This window comes from Amphiura filiformis, chromosome 8 (assembly GCF_039555335.1).
Source record: "Amphiura filiformis chromosome 8, Afil_fr2py, whole genome shotgun sequence".
NCBI lineage: Eukaryota > Metazoa > Echinodermata > Ophiuroidea > Amphilepidida > Amphiuridae > Amphiura > Amphiura filiformis.
In genome coordinates this window covers 57500549-57517538 of record NC_092635.1, presented here as the reverse complement: position 1 = coordinate 57517538, position 16990 = coordinate 57500549, and the positions used below count along the sequence as shown (strand labels likewise).

General features: G+C 36.2%; 1 protein-coding gene and 1 long non-coding RNA gene across 4 annotated transcripts in view; both read right to left on the bottom strand.

Moving 5' to 3' along the window:
* Positions 1-6421: 6421 nt before the first annotated feature.
* Positions 6422-11095, bottom strand: LOC140159272 (uncharacterized). Its single transcript, XR_011859863.1, has 2 exons — positions 10118-11095; positions 6422-8787 (listed from the first exon to the last, which is right to left on the bottom strand). It is a non-coding gene; the product is annotated as an uncharacterized lncRNA (long non-coding RNA).
* Positions 11096-14033: 2938 nt separating this feature from the next.
* Positions 14034-16990, bottom strand: part of LOC140159270 (metabotropic glutamate receptor 3-like) — a 175202-nt gene continuing 172245 nt past the window's right edge. For 2 of the 3 annotated variants that reach the window (XM_072182684.1, XM_072182685.1), the window contains one exon: positions 14034-14331. In XM_072182684.1, coding sequence (XP_072038785.1) covers positions 14192-14331 — 140 coding nt within the window. In that variant the 3' untranslated portion in view covers positions 14034-14191. Of the gene's footprint in view, positions 14332-16148; positions 16312-16990 lie in introns of all 3 variants that reach the window. The other variant, XM_072182686.1, reaches the window with a different exon arrangement.

The following is a 16990-nucleotide window of genomic DNA, read 5'->3' as shown; positions in this document are numbered from 1 at the left end:
TACACATCATAAAATGCTTTAAAATGTTGGAAACTTGTATATTGTAACCATTTTAGGCCAAATTTTGCCTATAAAATAGCCCAAAAATGTCCATAAACTTCAAAATTGTAAATCAATTTTTTTCATCATATTTGACTATGAGCTCATTAATTATTCATGAGCTAATTTGCGTAAAATTTACATTATTAATTATTAAACTTGTATTTCTAAAAGTCCAAGCTTGCCAATGGTATGCCATTTATTGGTTTTTATTGAACCGCATAACACTGCAACGCAGCTATAGACGAATCCAAATACACGCATTCCTACACCTGACTAGCAGCCTTTAGTTGGGTCCCCGTCGGCTACAATGCATCCAAAATGTGAAATGATTCGGCCTTGGCGGAAATTTTAAACTGCATTCCATCACCCGTTTTACACCTTCCGCGAAAACACAGGTAGACAAAAGAAGTTTACAACACAATACAGTTCCAACAGTTGTGCAAATAAAAGCCGCCTTACACGTACACCTACAGAAGGTCGAGGAGGGTTAATAGAATAATACAATAAAGATAATTCAGCAGGTAATCCCGTCGTATCTATTCATAGATGTACAAATGGATGAACAAAAGGACTATGTATGAATAGATGCGACAGGATTACCTCTATTGTATATTATTATTCTATTAACCCTCCTCGTCTTTGCATCTTCTCTAGGTGTTAGGCGGCTTTTATTTGCACAATCGGGTGCTCAAAACCCCAGGTTGGTGCTAGCGGGAGACCAAAGATGGCCGACCAAATCCTGACCATGACTTGGCTCGTTGGATTCGTCTATACCCACCACTCATATAATTTATACCACTTTTGTTGGGGTAATAGAATAGGGTTAAACAGAAACCGAGCAAACAAATAGCAGAGTTAACTTCCTCGGCGTTTTCTCTTTCTGTTGAATGAAGCACTTTACCTCTGTTTTTCCTATCTTGATCTGTTATTGCTTGTCCTAATTCCTCATTTCTAAACCGGTGATCATGATTCGTCCAAATCCAAATTTCTATATCTACGTAGGGAAATAATATTTTTCATTAATTTTGGTGGAAATGAAAGATCACCTAAAACAACAGTCAGAAGCATGCTTTAACTCAATTTGCTCAAAATTCTCGATCCGTCACTCTGCCGAACTCATAACGAGTGTAGGAATTGTTTAGAGTCATACGAGTTAACTTTGCTTTGAAAATCCTTTATTCGTGCATTAAACTAGATTTTGAATATTGTACAAGCCGTAAAATGTTTGGTTTGCATATAAGGTGTTTGGGGACACTGTCTCTACAAAGTTATTATTCCAGTTTGGTGTAAAGAAAACCTTACAGGTGTTAGGAGTAGGATTGTAATATTGAACACTGTCCGGGAACGCCGTAATATTCAGAAATATTTACATTGATACGTGTAAAGCTCAACTTACATATCCTTGTTTTGAAAGTTTTATATGAATACAGATGCAAATCGATTTATTGCAATATGATAGGGATCAAAGGAAACATACATATTTATTACATTATATCTATGCGCCCTTTGGTACACGTATTCCGCGAAAGAAAGTGAACAACATCGAGATATTCGATATTACATATCAAAAGTCTCTGAAGATTTAACTCGATCACTTCGACTAAGTAAGGGTATTTCACATTGGCAGAGCATAATAATACTCGCGGTGTATATTAACTTCATGAGTAATATTCTTTGCTTTGCGATGGAATGGCATACGATCAGATGGAATGGATGAAAATAATTGACAGGCTCCAGAGAGGGTTCCAAAAATACCAATGACAAGTCGTGTGTAAATAGAAGCCCTAGTTTGTTGTGGGTCAGCCGATAAATGAAATGAGAAATAGTGTTTGCTAGACTCGAGCAACCTAGTTCTTTTACCCCAGGTCACGTCTCAAGGGATTTGGATCGATAATTTGGCCTGAATGAATTTCGATGGTCGGCGTGGATCACTTTACTTCCAATACATGAGGAGTATTGAAACTCATCATCATTCTCGCAGGAGTTAATGATGGGAAATTTACAAATTGGTTCCGAAAGAAAACACTCTCAACACAAGTCGATGATTGAAAAAATCCTAACAAATTACGATACGGTATTCATTTGTTCTTTAATTTATTTAAACTTCAGACGACAGTCTTTACAATGATATTTTAATTTTTATCGGATTTCCTATAGATTTTGTATAAAAGCTCAACGAACAAGGATGTACTTCATTTTGCAGAAAATCCAAGGGTTCCAGCTGTACTATACACTTGATCTACCTTTTTTATACCGAAAATTATACGATTCGTCTCTTTGCTAAATTTGTTAATCGCAGTTTGGTGCGATTCATCCAAATCCAAATTTCGATATCTACGTAGGGAAATAGTATTTTCCATTTTGGGGGGAAATGGAAGATCACCTAAAACAATAGTCGAATTTATAACGCGTGTAGGAATTTTTTAGAGTCATACGTGTTAACTTTGCTTTGAGAGTCCTTTATTCAAGCATTCAACTAGATTTTGAATATTCTACAAGCCGGAAAATGTTTGGTTTGCATGTAAGGTGTTTGGGGACACTGTCTCTACAAAGTTATTATTCCAGTTTGGTGTAAACAAAACCTCGAAGATGTTAAGAGTAAGATTGTCCGTTCAAGGACAGTGTTTAAAAACACTGTCCTTGAACGGCGTAATATTCAGAAATATTTACATTGATACTTGTAAAGCTCAGCTTACATATCCTTGTTTTGACAGTTTCAGAAGCAAATCGATTTATTGCAATATGATAGGGATCAAAAGAAACATACATATTTATTACATTATATCTATGCGCCCTTTGGTACACGTATTCCGTGAAAGAAAGTGAACAACATCAAGATATTCGATATTACATATCGAAAGTCTCTGAAGATTTAACTCGACCACATCGACTAAGTAAGGGTATTTTTCATTGGCAGAGCATAATAATACTCGCGGTGTATTAACTCCATGAGTAATATGCTCTGCTTTGCGATGGAATGGATGAAAATAATTGACATACTCTAGAGAGGGTTCCAAAAATACCAATGACAAGTCGTGTGTAAATAGAAGCCCTAGTTTGTTGTGGGTCAGCCGATAAATGAAATGAGAAATAGTGTTTGCTAGACTCGAGCAACCTAGTTCTTTTACCCCAGGTCACGTCTCAAGGGATTTGGATCGATAATTTGGCCTGAATGAATTTCGATGTTCGGCGTGGATCACTTTACTTCCAATACATGAGGAGTATTGAAACTCATCATCATTCTCGCGGGAGTTAATGATGGGAAATTTACAAATTGGTTCAGAAAGAAAACACTCTCAACATAAAGCGATGATTGAAAAAATCCAAACAAATTAGGGTATTCATTTTTTCATTTATTCAAACTTCAGACGACAGTTTTACAATTACATTTTAATTTTTATCGGATTTGTTATAGATTTTGTATAAAAGCTCAACGAACAAGAATGTACTTCATTTTGTAGAAAATCCAAGCGTTCCAGCTGTACTATACAGAAAATTATACGATTCGTCTCTTTGCTAAATTTGTTGATCGCAGTTTGGTGCGATTCATCCAAATAATATTTTCCATTGGTGCGATTCATCCAAATAATATTTTCCATTTTGGGGGAAATGGAAGATCACCTAAAACAATAGTCGAATTCATAACGCGTGTAGGAATTGTTTAGAGTCATACGAGTTAACTTTGCTTTGAGAATCCTTTATTCATGCATTAAACTAGATTTTGAATATTGTACATAAGCCGGGAAATGTTTGGTTTTGCATATAAGGTGTTTGGGAACACTGCCTCTACAAAGTTATTATTCCAGTTTGGTGTAAAGAAAACCTTACAGGTGTTAAGAGTAAGATTGTAATATTGAACACTGTCCTGGAATGCCGGGATATTCAGAAATATTTACATAGACACGTGTAAAGCTCAGCTTACATATCCTTGTTTTGACAGTTTCATAAAAATACAGATGCAAATCGATTTATTGCAATATGATAGGGATCAAAGGAAACATACATATTTATTACATTATATCTATGCGCCCTTTGGTACACGTATTCCGCGAAAGAAAGAATTTTTTAGTGAACAACATCGATATATTCGATATTATATATCGAAAGTCTCTGAAGATTTAACTCGATCACTTCGACTAAGTAAGGGTATTACAACAAGTTTTCATGTAAGGTGTTTGGGGACACTGTCTCTACAAAGTTATTATTCCAGTTTGGTGTAAAGAAAACCTTACAGGTGTTAAGAGTAAGATTGTAATATTGAACACTGTCCTGGAATGCCGGGATATTCAGAAATATTTACATAGACACGTGTAAAGCTCAGCTTACATATCCTTGTTTTGACAGTTTCATAAAAATACAGATGCAAATCGATTTATTGCAATATGATAGGGATCAAAGGAAACATACATATTTATTACATTATATGTATGCGCCTTTTGGTACACGTATTCCACGAAGGAAAGTGAACAACATCGAGATATTCGATATTACATATCGAAAGTCTCTGAAGATTTAACTCGATTACTTCGACTAAGTAAGGGTATTTCACATTGGCAGAGCATAATAATACTAGCAGTGTATATTAACTCCATGAGTAATATGCTTTGCTTTGCAATGGAATGGATGGAAATAATTGACAGGCTCCAGAGAGGGTTCCAAAAATACCAATCACAAGTCGTGTGTAAATAGAAGCCCGAGTTTGTTGTGGGTCAGCCGATAAAGGAAATGAGAAATAGTGTTTGCTAGACTCGAGCAACCTAGATCTTTTACCCCAGGTCACGACTCAAGGGATTTTGATCGATAATTTGGCCTGAATGAATTTGGATGGTCAGCGTGGATCACTTTACTTCCAATACATGAGGAGTATTGAAACTCATCATCATTCTCGTGGGAGTTAATGATGGGAAATGTACAAATTGGTTCAGAAAGAAAACACTCTCAACATAAATCGATGATTGAAAAAATCCAAACAAATTACGATATTCATTTTTTCATTTATTCAAACTCAGAAGACAGTTTTTACAATTACATTTTAATTTTTATCGGATTTCTTATAGATTTTGTATAAAAGCTCAACGAACAAGAATGTACTTCATTTTGTAGAAAATCCAAGCGTTCCAGCTGTACTATACAGAAAATTATACGATTCGTGTCTTTGCTAAATTTGTTGATCGCAGTTTGGTGCGATTCATCCAAATAATATTTTCCATTGGTGCGATTCATCCAAATAATATTTTCCATTTTGGGGGAAATGGAAGATCACCTAAAACAATAGTCGAATCCATAACGCGTGTAGGAATTGTTTAGGGTCATACGTGTTAACTTTGCTTTGAGAATCCTTTATTCATGCATTAAACTAGATTTTGAATATTGTGCATAAGCCGGGAAATGTTTGGTTTGCATATAAGGTGTTTGGGGACACTGTCTCTACAAAGTTATTATTCCAGTTTGGTGTAAAGAAAACCTTACAGGTGTTAAGAGTAAGGTTGTAATATTGAACACTGTCCTGGAACGGCGTAATATTCAGAAATATTTACATTGATACGTGTAAAGCTCAGCTTACATATCCTTGTTTTGAAAGTTTCATATGAATATAGATGCAAATCGATTTATTGCAATATGATAGGGATAAAAAAAACATACATATTTATTACATTATATCTATGCGCCCTTTGGTACACGTATTCCACGAAAGAAAGTGAACAATATCGAGATATTTGATATTACATATCCAAAGTCTCTGAAGATTTAACTTGATCACTTCGACTAAGTAAGGGTATTTCACATTGCCAGAGCATGATAATACACGCGGTGTATATTAACTCCATAAGTAATATGCTTTGCTTTGCGATGGAACAAATGAAAATAATTGACAGGCTCCAGAGAGGGTTTCAAAAATACCAATCACAAGTCGTGTGTAAATAGAAGCCCTAGTTTGTTGTGGGTTAGCCGATAAATGAAATGAGAAATAGTGTTTGCTAGACTCGAGCAACCTAGATCTTTTACCCCAGGTCACGTCTCAAGGGGGTTTGATCGATAATTTGGCCTGAATGAATTTCGATGGTCGGTGTGGATCGCTTTACTTCAAATACACAATACGACTGCTCAGTGTCAGAAGGTGGTAAGTGCAATATAGCTGCTCTATGAACATTTGGCACTTCACACACACACACGAAGTACTCATCTACATATGAAAGCTACATATGGCAGCTATTGCACTCCCAACTTCTTGCACTGACAATTCGAATATATGTATGAGGAGTATTGAACTCATCATCATTCTCGCGGTAGTTAATGATGGGAAATGTACAAATTGGTTCAGAAAATAAAAACTCTCAACACAAGTCGATGATTGAAAAAATCCAGACAAGTTACGGTATTCATTTTATCAGTCACTTTTATTTCACACACAAATATTAAATATGAACATAATTTATATACATAGCATTACATAGCATATAACATCACGGAAAGCTTGAAATGGTTATACATGTATAATAGGTCACATAAAAAATTGTTTTACGTCCACATGTCTTTGGAAAAGTGCGGAAGGAGGGAGGTGTTTTTAGTGCTGTTTTGTTGTTATTTTTGGTGTGTCTTTTTTTAGCAAAATAGATATGAATAAAGAAGTTTTCACATGAAATTAACATTGTTAGCAGTTTTCAGCATCGTCGAGGAAAACGATGAGACTTTTTTATTTTGAGGTTGTCAGAGTTTCCTTGGAGTGCCAAGAAAACCCACTTGATTCAAGTGATTCATGCTGACTAATAAACGTTTTTCATCACCATTAATATTTCACTTAAGTATTAAGAACTTAAATTTAGTATGAAAATTGAAAAGAAAAAAAAGTGAACTGAACTCAAAAAGTGAGCCGGGAAGTGGACATGAAACGAATAATTTTTATGTGACTTTACCATGTTCGTTTACATTTGATTTCCAGCGGTATAATGGAATATAGGTGCGCATCATAACATTTGCCGTTTTCTTTCTTTAGGGCATATATACAATGTAGCTTACATGTTACATCGCACTGTTCGAATACAGAGCAACAAAGATGTTTTTCTCCTATTTTTTAGTTAATTTTTCATGTTTTGCAATTTTGACATTTTATTGCCTACGTACACCTATTATCTGTAGCGCATATCTTTTCTAACATCACGCAGCATACAATATCACACTCACCCCAACAACACTCCACGCTCTCTTCGATGTCTTCATTGAATACTCACAAACAAACACATACCCACACCCCACATACAAATCACGCAACTTTTTGAGAACTCTCACACAAGTAGCAGAGTCATAATCATACATGGGTTTACTTACAAAGCCGCACAAATTAGAAAATAAACACACCCCTATCTTACACCACGATTCTGATGCGGTCCAGCGTTATGTGTGTGTAATATAGGCCAGTGGTTCTTTCTTGAGTATATTTCTTATCACACCATTCTTGTGGGTTACAAATAACGTACCACCAATTGCTTGTTGGTGGTGACACCCTAAATATCACTGTATACACACCCAACATACCCCACACACCACCCCCACATACACATTATACATTACCCCACATCATACAAGATATAAACTAGCACACAAATATACTAGCACACACACACCCCATTCAAACGATTAAATAACGCCTTTCACACTCCCGTACGGGAACACATCCCACACACTTACATATTCGCACATAATAAATAAATGTTGGCATTTATACAGCGCATTTACATTTATTCCGCTGTCGATAGAATATGTCAGCTGCCATACGATGTCGAAGGCATGCTCATACCTTTGGGCGGCGCTCAATGGACAATATTCATAACAGCTCCCCATTTCACTCCTGGGTAGAGAGAGGCAAATGAGGTAAAGCGCCTTGCCCAAGTGCACAACACGGTGGCACCGCTGGGGCTCGAACTTGCAATCCTCCGATTGCGAGGTAGAGCCCTTACCGCTGCGCCACCGTGTCCCCATTGTATATCCATTTTATCTCCAGACACGCAAACGCACCCCAACTTATTATCTTTATAAACATCGACTCACCACAAACATTTCAGACATTTGCAATCAAACGTACTAGGTTCTGAATCATGTTCACTGAATACTGTTCTTTCACACAAGTACAGTACCCTAAACGCCATCAGTCATCTACACTGCGGATGTAGATATGTTGTGCTTCGTATTGAAAACAGTTGACGAATGAGGCCTTAACGACCCTCTTTTTAGAATGTGCTGCTCTGAAATTCCAGCTCTTGCAGTCCTTGAGTAATTCGTTGTGCTCTTCTGCTCATTCATAAGAGATCTTTTCTTCCGGGTTCTAGTAGCTCTGATAGACACTGTTTCTGTACAATCAATTCGCAGCCCGAAAGACCCGTTGTACCGGTATGTCGCCAGCTCCCAAAGACCAAATATTTTAATTTCCGATGGGAGGACACCCGCTAAATTTATTATGCCACTCCCAACCTCTACTCACCTCCACAACACCCCTATCCCCGCTCTGGCACAAGCTCGCTCACCACGTTCAATTACTCATAAACATTTGCACACCTCCACACTACCACGAGTATCCGTGGTATGTCTAAACACATCCATGCAACACTTTCCATAACACGTTCCTTATTAGAGCTTATTTCCACAACCCATAATACTTCTCTGATATAGGGCAACATTCTATTTTCAATACACGCTGATAACTGGTGTTCCACTTTGGACCACTTAATGCATGGCAAACTCGTTGGTCGTCTTAAGGTTATACGAAGAAACGTATAAAAAACGTATAAAAGACGTGTAAAGTTGTTCTCTAAAACCGCGTTTTCTCAGCAATCAAATATCGCAGTGAGTCAAATGTTGGTGCATGAATGTATCTTAACATTATTTTTGTGTGTTTATACAAATTTTTAGAATCCGTTTGAAAATCCTTCGTTTAAATCATTTTTACGCACCATGTTAACAAGATCAAAAACACGTTCCATGCAGTTTTTTTCAAATATTCGCTCCGTATAAAACTACGCCGAGTGATTGTTTTCTCCTTTTTTGTATTGTACTACAAATCGACCAAAGAAATAATGTTGCCATGGGGAAGAACCAAAAACAGTACCGATTAAATTTTATTAGCCCGTTTTTGGGAACAATTTTCGAGAATTTTGGACCACAAAACACTGTTATGTTACATTATCGATATCTGGATTGTGGAACATTAATTTTGATTTCTAACTGCCTACATTATTTCTCAAAAGTATGTCGATTCCTTTACCATTTGAATTTCACTCCAAATTTAAGCTACTTTTGCAAAAATCGAGGTTTTTCGCCATCGATACCTCCGACATTTACAGCGGTGATGAGATTGTTTATCATAAGAGCCTGGTATGCACTATTCCATAATAGTCAGTTTGAGACCAATCGATTTCACAGATCACTCAGTAGCTCAATCGGTTAGCGCGCTGGCTCACGTTCGACTAAATATGAGCTGGAAAACTTTGGTACGTGTTCGAGTCCCTATGTGGTCCGTTCCATCTATTTTATTTTATTTTATTTTTCTCTCACTTTTTCCTTTTTTCTTGTTCGTTTCTTTCTTTCTGACTGCAGCGATTGATTGTTTTTGCCTGTTTTTTTTCATTAATAATTCAGGAATTTTTAGGCTATACTAGTCTAATAGGCGCGGCCTATTAATATATTTTTACAAATTAGATTAACAAAATATTGGTTGTTGGTTTTGTTACTGTTGTTGTAGTTATTGTTGTAGGCCTATATTTTGCATAATCAGGGTATAAATAGGCATACTAGGCCTATTATAGCCTATAGAAGCATTGATTTCTTTCACGACAGATATCATCCCGGATAATTTTAAAATTGACAATTTAGAAAATCCAAAGGAAAATTGCCGAAAACGGCTGCCCACAATCACACCCCCCCCATCAGCCCATATGGTCCTATACGAGCCGCGGTTTGTCCGTGGCCCTAGTTCAGATTGATACACTATTGTACGCGTGAGTTCATTCTTTTCTGCATGGCTGTTTCCATTATTAACTTACGCCCCTCTGGAATCAAGCCTTGAAAATAAATTGTATTTAACCTTAAACACAGCCATACATGTATACCCACACGCAAACATACCCTACCCACCGGCACACCTCAACTCCACACAGTCACCACACCTACACACCCACCAATCACCATCATGAAATCGTCATACCTAATCTGTCTGATTATACAACGTATAAAATCAAGTATATACAAGTATCTGGCCCTCATTCTCTTTACACCCCACCATTACCCCAAAACAAACCCCTGCCCACCCATTCCAATATCCAAAGACATACTCCACGTACGTTTATTGGCAATTAAGTACGTTTTTTGTATACTTTATACCAGCGGTAACTTATACGCGTACGTAATTTAAAGCCATAGTGAATATTGCTGTCAAGGACGTGTTGAAAATCAAGACATTCATGCCATTGTGATATCCATAACACTGTACATGTACATACATGGCGTATTGGATGGACAACAACAGGACCGACCCGCAGTAAAGATCGACGTAGTAACAACTACTGGCAACATAGGCGCTGGAATTACATAGTAATTCTTTGTTAAACCCCATCAAAATCTTGAATAAACGATGTAAAGAATGTTTCATCACACGGAATGTATGGTGCAACACGTTTGGCTTTTAATAGAAGTAGATGGCGTACTTTTGTGAAGACCACAGCAGCGCAATCCAGAGAGAGAAAGATGGAAATGTTACAATGTGGCTTTAAATAAGTTCTATATCACTATCCTGCGAATTATTTTCATTTGATGTAGCCCTAGTCATAGCAAATATCGCAATTTGCACTAGGAACACAATTTCACATGTACCCATATCGACATTTATTACGGCATTATGCACACGACAAAATCTCATACATATTCACGAATACAGCTTAGACTCTACTTCTTTTACATTTCGGTACGTAACCTTTTCTTGGTACGCCACTGCTGTGAATCAGATATTGAAACACTTCTTTGAAACTCCAAAAAAGAACATAAACCTACTGGGCAATTTTTAAGTCCAAAGATCCTGTTATAAAAGTTGTTGACAAATCAAAATTCCAAGAAAAATCAACTTATAAAAATCTCATTTCTAAACATCTGATATCTAACCAGGGTTAAATAAAATTTGGCAATGAGATATCCCATATTGTCCAACTCTGACTCCACCCAGGGGTATACATGGGTACCGGCATTATATAGTGCTGGGGTTGTGCGACTAACAGACTAACCCTGTATGCCGCCCTCTTTCTCTCACTTATCAAACTAAGCTGGATTATCGGTCAATAATCAATATGTTTCCCTCTGCCTCTCTGCAATCTTATTCCCTACCCTTGAATTCATGCGTAACATGAATTTAACAGAGAAGAATCACTATTCGGCGTTCTGCCAAGTTCATAACGACTACTCTACTTTGTGCAGTTATTTATTGTGCTGCAAGGAGGAGATTAGTACTAATTTTATTGTTCCTTCTTTCGGACAATAGTCGATACAGTGCCCTTCAGCCGTTACACCCAAATTCTATTTCATAATATTGCTTCCTTCATTATCATTACATGTTTACTATTTTCAATATTGCCAATCACTTCATGGTTTAATACTTTTTCATTGTCATGGTCAAGCATACGCCTTAGTATTTTCATAGATATAATGACTTTCAAAAGACTTCCGGACGAAAAGTGCCGTATGAATACAAACAAAAAATAACACATCTAGTTTTAGTTGAAAAAAACCCAAAAAGTATGCGACACACAAAGTATCTAAATAAGAATAATTGTACAAAACCGTGACTGTTTACCAAAGCGGAACAATAGCTCTTTGTTATACACCATAATTACAGTACTGTATTTTCATACACATATTTCCAAGCTATATACAGAGATACCCATTATACATAAGTCGCATTTATCTCTTTATAATTATACAAAATATACATTCTTATTAAATGCACACTATAATATAGAAAAAATTACATCGGAGGGAATGGGGTAGACTCCTTACTGTCATGAACATCACATACGAATCTGACTGAAATGACTATAAACTGTCCCTTATCTATTTGGTAGTGATATGGCAAAAACTACTAGGGTTTGCACTCTTCATAGCAACGCCCTCTGTAGTCAATGTAATAAAACAGTTTATAGATGTCTCCTATTCAGCAGTATGCGATATTCACTCCGGATTACAAACACATTAAACACGGTAGAATCAACAGACAACGTTTACTAACACTTTCATATCGATATAGACACTTTTTGCCCTCTTGCAAAGCATGTACATGCAACGAAAGGCTCGGTTACATTTTGATATTGTACATAGCTGAAAACAATAAACAAATTGGACGGTTTGTGGGTAGCTATGTGCGATTTTACTAGTTGGCAATGACAAACTGTGGCATAATAAAAAAAATGACTGATTCCTTGAAATGTGACTAGCGCCATCTAGCGCATATTGAATTTGACCTGTGACCTCGTGTCAAAGTTGGTCATCTTTGCTAGTAAAATATCATCTTGTAGTTTATATTCAGTAACGTTATTGTCGGTATATGACTCTTGTTGGACAATTAGTCACTGGCAAAGAAAACATTCAATTTAATTAGGTTCTTACATTACAATATATTTAATTTCGCGAGCTGGATAAAGTTTAGGTTTCAGTTACAAAATCAACAACGTGTGTTTGTAGCATATCAAGTGTGGTGTTAGTATTTTGTTTTGTGGTATCCAGAGCAATCAGCCTCAGCATCTTCATTAATATTATTTAACTTTATCACAAAATTTGATTTGGGTATAAACTATATATGTAAAATATTATTTACAAGCATATAAGACGCACAATTTTCACGTTTCAGTCTCGCTTTCGTTTAGTTAAGTTGATAAATTGTGTGTAATTTTTTTGTGTCTAATCTATGTTTTAACAGCATAACTCCTCGGAAAATACTCAGGACATAATAGTGGTGTCCAAATAACCTTTTGGTCAATAATCATCAATTTTACCATCATAAGTTTAATTTCCATTTCTTCAGACACAAATTTCGATCCAAAAATTATGTAAAAGGTATACCAATTTAGACGATACGTCGCGTTTACTTTTTCACTATAATTGTAAAAACATGAAATCTACACGTACATTTTTGCTTATGTGATTTACTATAATGTTCATTTCAGACGCTATTTCAATCCAATAACATATGTTATACAAATTTTGTAGCAAAAATAAAAGCAGATTCCATTTCGTATATAATAGTCATAATTAAGTTATAATTCAGCTTATCGTAATATGGATAAACAAGATTTGGCGACCTGTATAAAGTTCTATTGAAACAAAAGTTTGTACAAAACCTTACTTATTTTTCTTGTTACATTCTCTTGAATTTAGTTATCAAATGAATACAAAAGTTCTTAATAGTCCGATGTTTTCGTTTCTGTATTCTCTTAACAATACTTTTTTGTACTTTCTTCATCTCGACGGACTGTTATGGCGGCTCATTTTCGCCCCATCGGAAAATTGCATGAGTCGCAAACGAAAAACGCACACGAACGATCTATTTACTGGTCTAATATACACAATAATTACAATTCGTGAACAAGGGCATGAAGTGCTTCTAGCAAACAAAATAAAATGAAAGGAACTTAAGGAGGCATGAATAAACATAAGTCATATATAAGTAACATCCAAATATTACTTAATACTTTAATACTACAATTGTGACTCCTCGCCACAACTGAGCCCGGATGTCGCCAATCATCATTTTTGAGATATTCAACCAAAATATTCTGCTTGAAATTAGCTTTAAAATTATGTATATCATGTCTATAGTACTTGACATTTAAGTAGTGAAAAATCAATAAAACAGTCAATAAATCCTTTCTTTCCTATTGTTTATTGTTAAGTTCGATGGAGCATATCTCAATAGTGGCACTGGCGACATCCGGGCTCAGTTGTGGCGAGGAGTCACAATTAGGACATGTTTTTTATCTTGGTTTGTTACTTATCGTACATGTTGCGTTCGTCATGAAAACACATGTCTCTGATACTTACATTACTAATGTCTTTATTCTATCAAGATTGATTTTTTTTTCATGATTAAAACATTCATTGATGTGTATTCTCCAAAGTTTTACAGAAACGCCTGACTAGTGTCAACCGATGTGGTAACATCTGTACTCTCCTGCCCGGAGCTTCCAGGTGCGGGTACTTGAAGTTGAGAGGGTGGTGGTGAGTATAATGGGTGTTCGTGCTGGTCCAGTGTTAAAACGCCTAGATAAAACAGTTAAAATATTGAGAACATAACGTTAATTTACATCTGTTATTCTTTGTTAAGATTTATATTCACAACACTATTCTCTCCACGTTGCTAATATACCGGCATCAATGTTTGTGCAAATGCACTGTTTAACGTAACGCAGGTGAACGTGATTTAATTGTGTATTCGGCAACAAGTGGTATACAAGGTCTCGTGATCAATGTTAAGATCAACATAAGCGAATCGTGATATATCTGTTTTTCATGACACATTTCATTCTATTTGTTTCTTTTTACTCAACTCTCAGCCTATTAAGACAGCATTTTAAAGAGGCTATGTGTATGATGAAACATGTATACCTTCGCGAGAGAACATTCATAGAACAGATTATCGTGTTTGTTTTTCCTGTACAGCTAAAAGTGTAAAAATGATTTCTTCGAATTGGATCTTAATCTACCGATTAGATCCTCCTCAATAGGATCATATCTACATAACTACTTGTTAGATTACATCCTGAAGATCCAACAGCAAAAATGGAGTACTATTTGTAACACGTTACCGTGAGGTATGGGATGGCAATTCGCCGTCGAAGTGACGCCATAATCGGATTACTACCATAATAATAGATGAATATAATGTTTAAATATATCACCCTGTACTATAAGCAGGTTGCACTCATTTGTATGTCAGCAAACATAGATTGTATACAATACCGCTCTTTTCAAAGATAAGATCTTACAGGTGCGAGTGATCAGCATTTCTGTGAAATCTATCATAATGGTTCAATGCATCGGTACCGCGTGACCGTTGTAGTGCAGGGCGATATAGTCAAAATTGTATTCATATATTGGTATGATAGTTAATCCGATTAACTACGTCACCTCGACGGGCAAATTGGGTTTAAAGACGGCTATTATTAAATAAATAAAGAAAAATGTTTAGAGGTTACATACGTTGGAATAAAGGTAACATAACAAAGAATAATAGAGTTTGATAAAAGTGGTGTAAGTTTATACTGCTAAGAATACTTACATGTTAAACCTGAAATTGAAAATATGCATGCAAAAACTTTTAAATCTTAAACAATGCAAGCAGTGAACTAACAACGCTCAGTCACACAAGACAGGGACAAGAGACAAACAGTGTTGTTATTGAAATGATGTTAGTAAGTCAGGAAAACTCTGAAACAATCTGGTAGGGCAATGTTCATGGTAACAAAAATAGAAGACGAACTACGAATGGAATGTATGGAAGTGAGCCATCTACGATAGTTCTGTATCATCGGCGACCAAACTTTACACTACAGTTTGGTGATACCGCCCTCTCTAGTGTTAATGAAGCAATATGAAAAATGGGTTTGGATGGTCTAGGTCGATAGATAAGCAATGAAAATCGGACTATGTTATGTGGATAAAATATTATATGTAAGCTCTTTCTTTCTGCAAAGTATTCATAAGCCATGCTGAAAAAGAAGGAAGTCAAAATATGGAATGGATTGAAGAGAAACTGACTTACGTTCTTGTCAATGGTGTCCAATTTATGATTTTGCTCGTGACTTCAAGTTGTGTTGGTTCGACACAACACAAAACAGTCTTTGTGTAGCAGATTATCCATGAGCGTATAATACCAACTATTGGACACATTGACATGAAATAAGTTTTTTTAGTTACTGCTTGAAATGAAAGCCATGGATTGAAATTGTCAAACGCAATGTACGCCTGGTAAATGCATGAACTAAATGCAAGTTTAATTTCAAGCAATTTATGTCAGCCGATAGAGGGCAGCATTCACTCGTGCAGGTTGTTAGTTGAAAAGGTGGTTGGTGGGTTACCTTAGAACCATTTATTGTAATCCATGAGCTACTCAAACGGCTGCGCCTTCTCCTGGATAGGGGATAGGTGGTGGTGGTGGTGATGGTGCCGGCGGGCCTTGATAGGGCAGTGTTTGCTCAGTTAGTTGCGGGTATTCATTGACAATCTCTGGTCCTGTAAATCCTACGAAAGGCAGTGCAAACTAGATTTATATATATTTTGTATTTTTTCCTTCGAATTATTATGATACGGTTTTGAGTGTGTGAGTGTATGTTTCGTAAACTGTGTTTGTATGTGCAAATAGGGATGCCGGGTTGTGTGGGTAGGGGTGTTGGTTATGTGTTTCTTGTTATTGACATCGTTGTCCATTGTACAGTACGTGATTGGATATCTGGGTGGTGGGGAAAACGGCTTCGTTATTAAAATTGTCGTCCATTTTACAGTGTGATAATATAATAGTAATTGTTATCAACATTGTCGCTCATTATACATTACGTGAATGGGAATCTAGGTGGTGGAAAAACGACTTTGTTATTAACATTGTTGTCCATTGTACAGCACTTGCTCGGATAATTGAGTGGGGAAAACGACATTGTTATTTACATTGTTATCCATTGTACAGCACGTGCACGGATGATTAAGTGGTGGAAAACAACATTGTTATTAATATTACTTTCCATTTTATAGTACATGAAAGAAAATCCAATGCTGGGAAAACGACATTGTCTTCTATCGTAAAATACGTTAATTAAAATTCAGATAGTGAAAGATCAAAGACGACTCTTTTATTTGCATTATCATCCATTGCACAGTTCGTGCACTGATACCCTGGTCGTGTAAAGACCACATTGACTTAGATAAA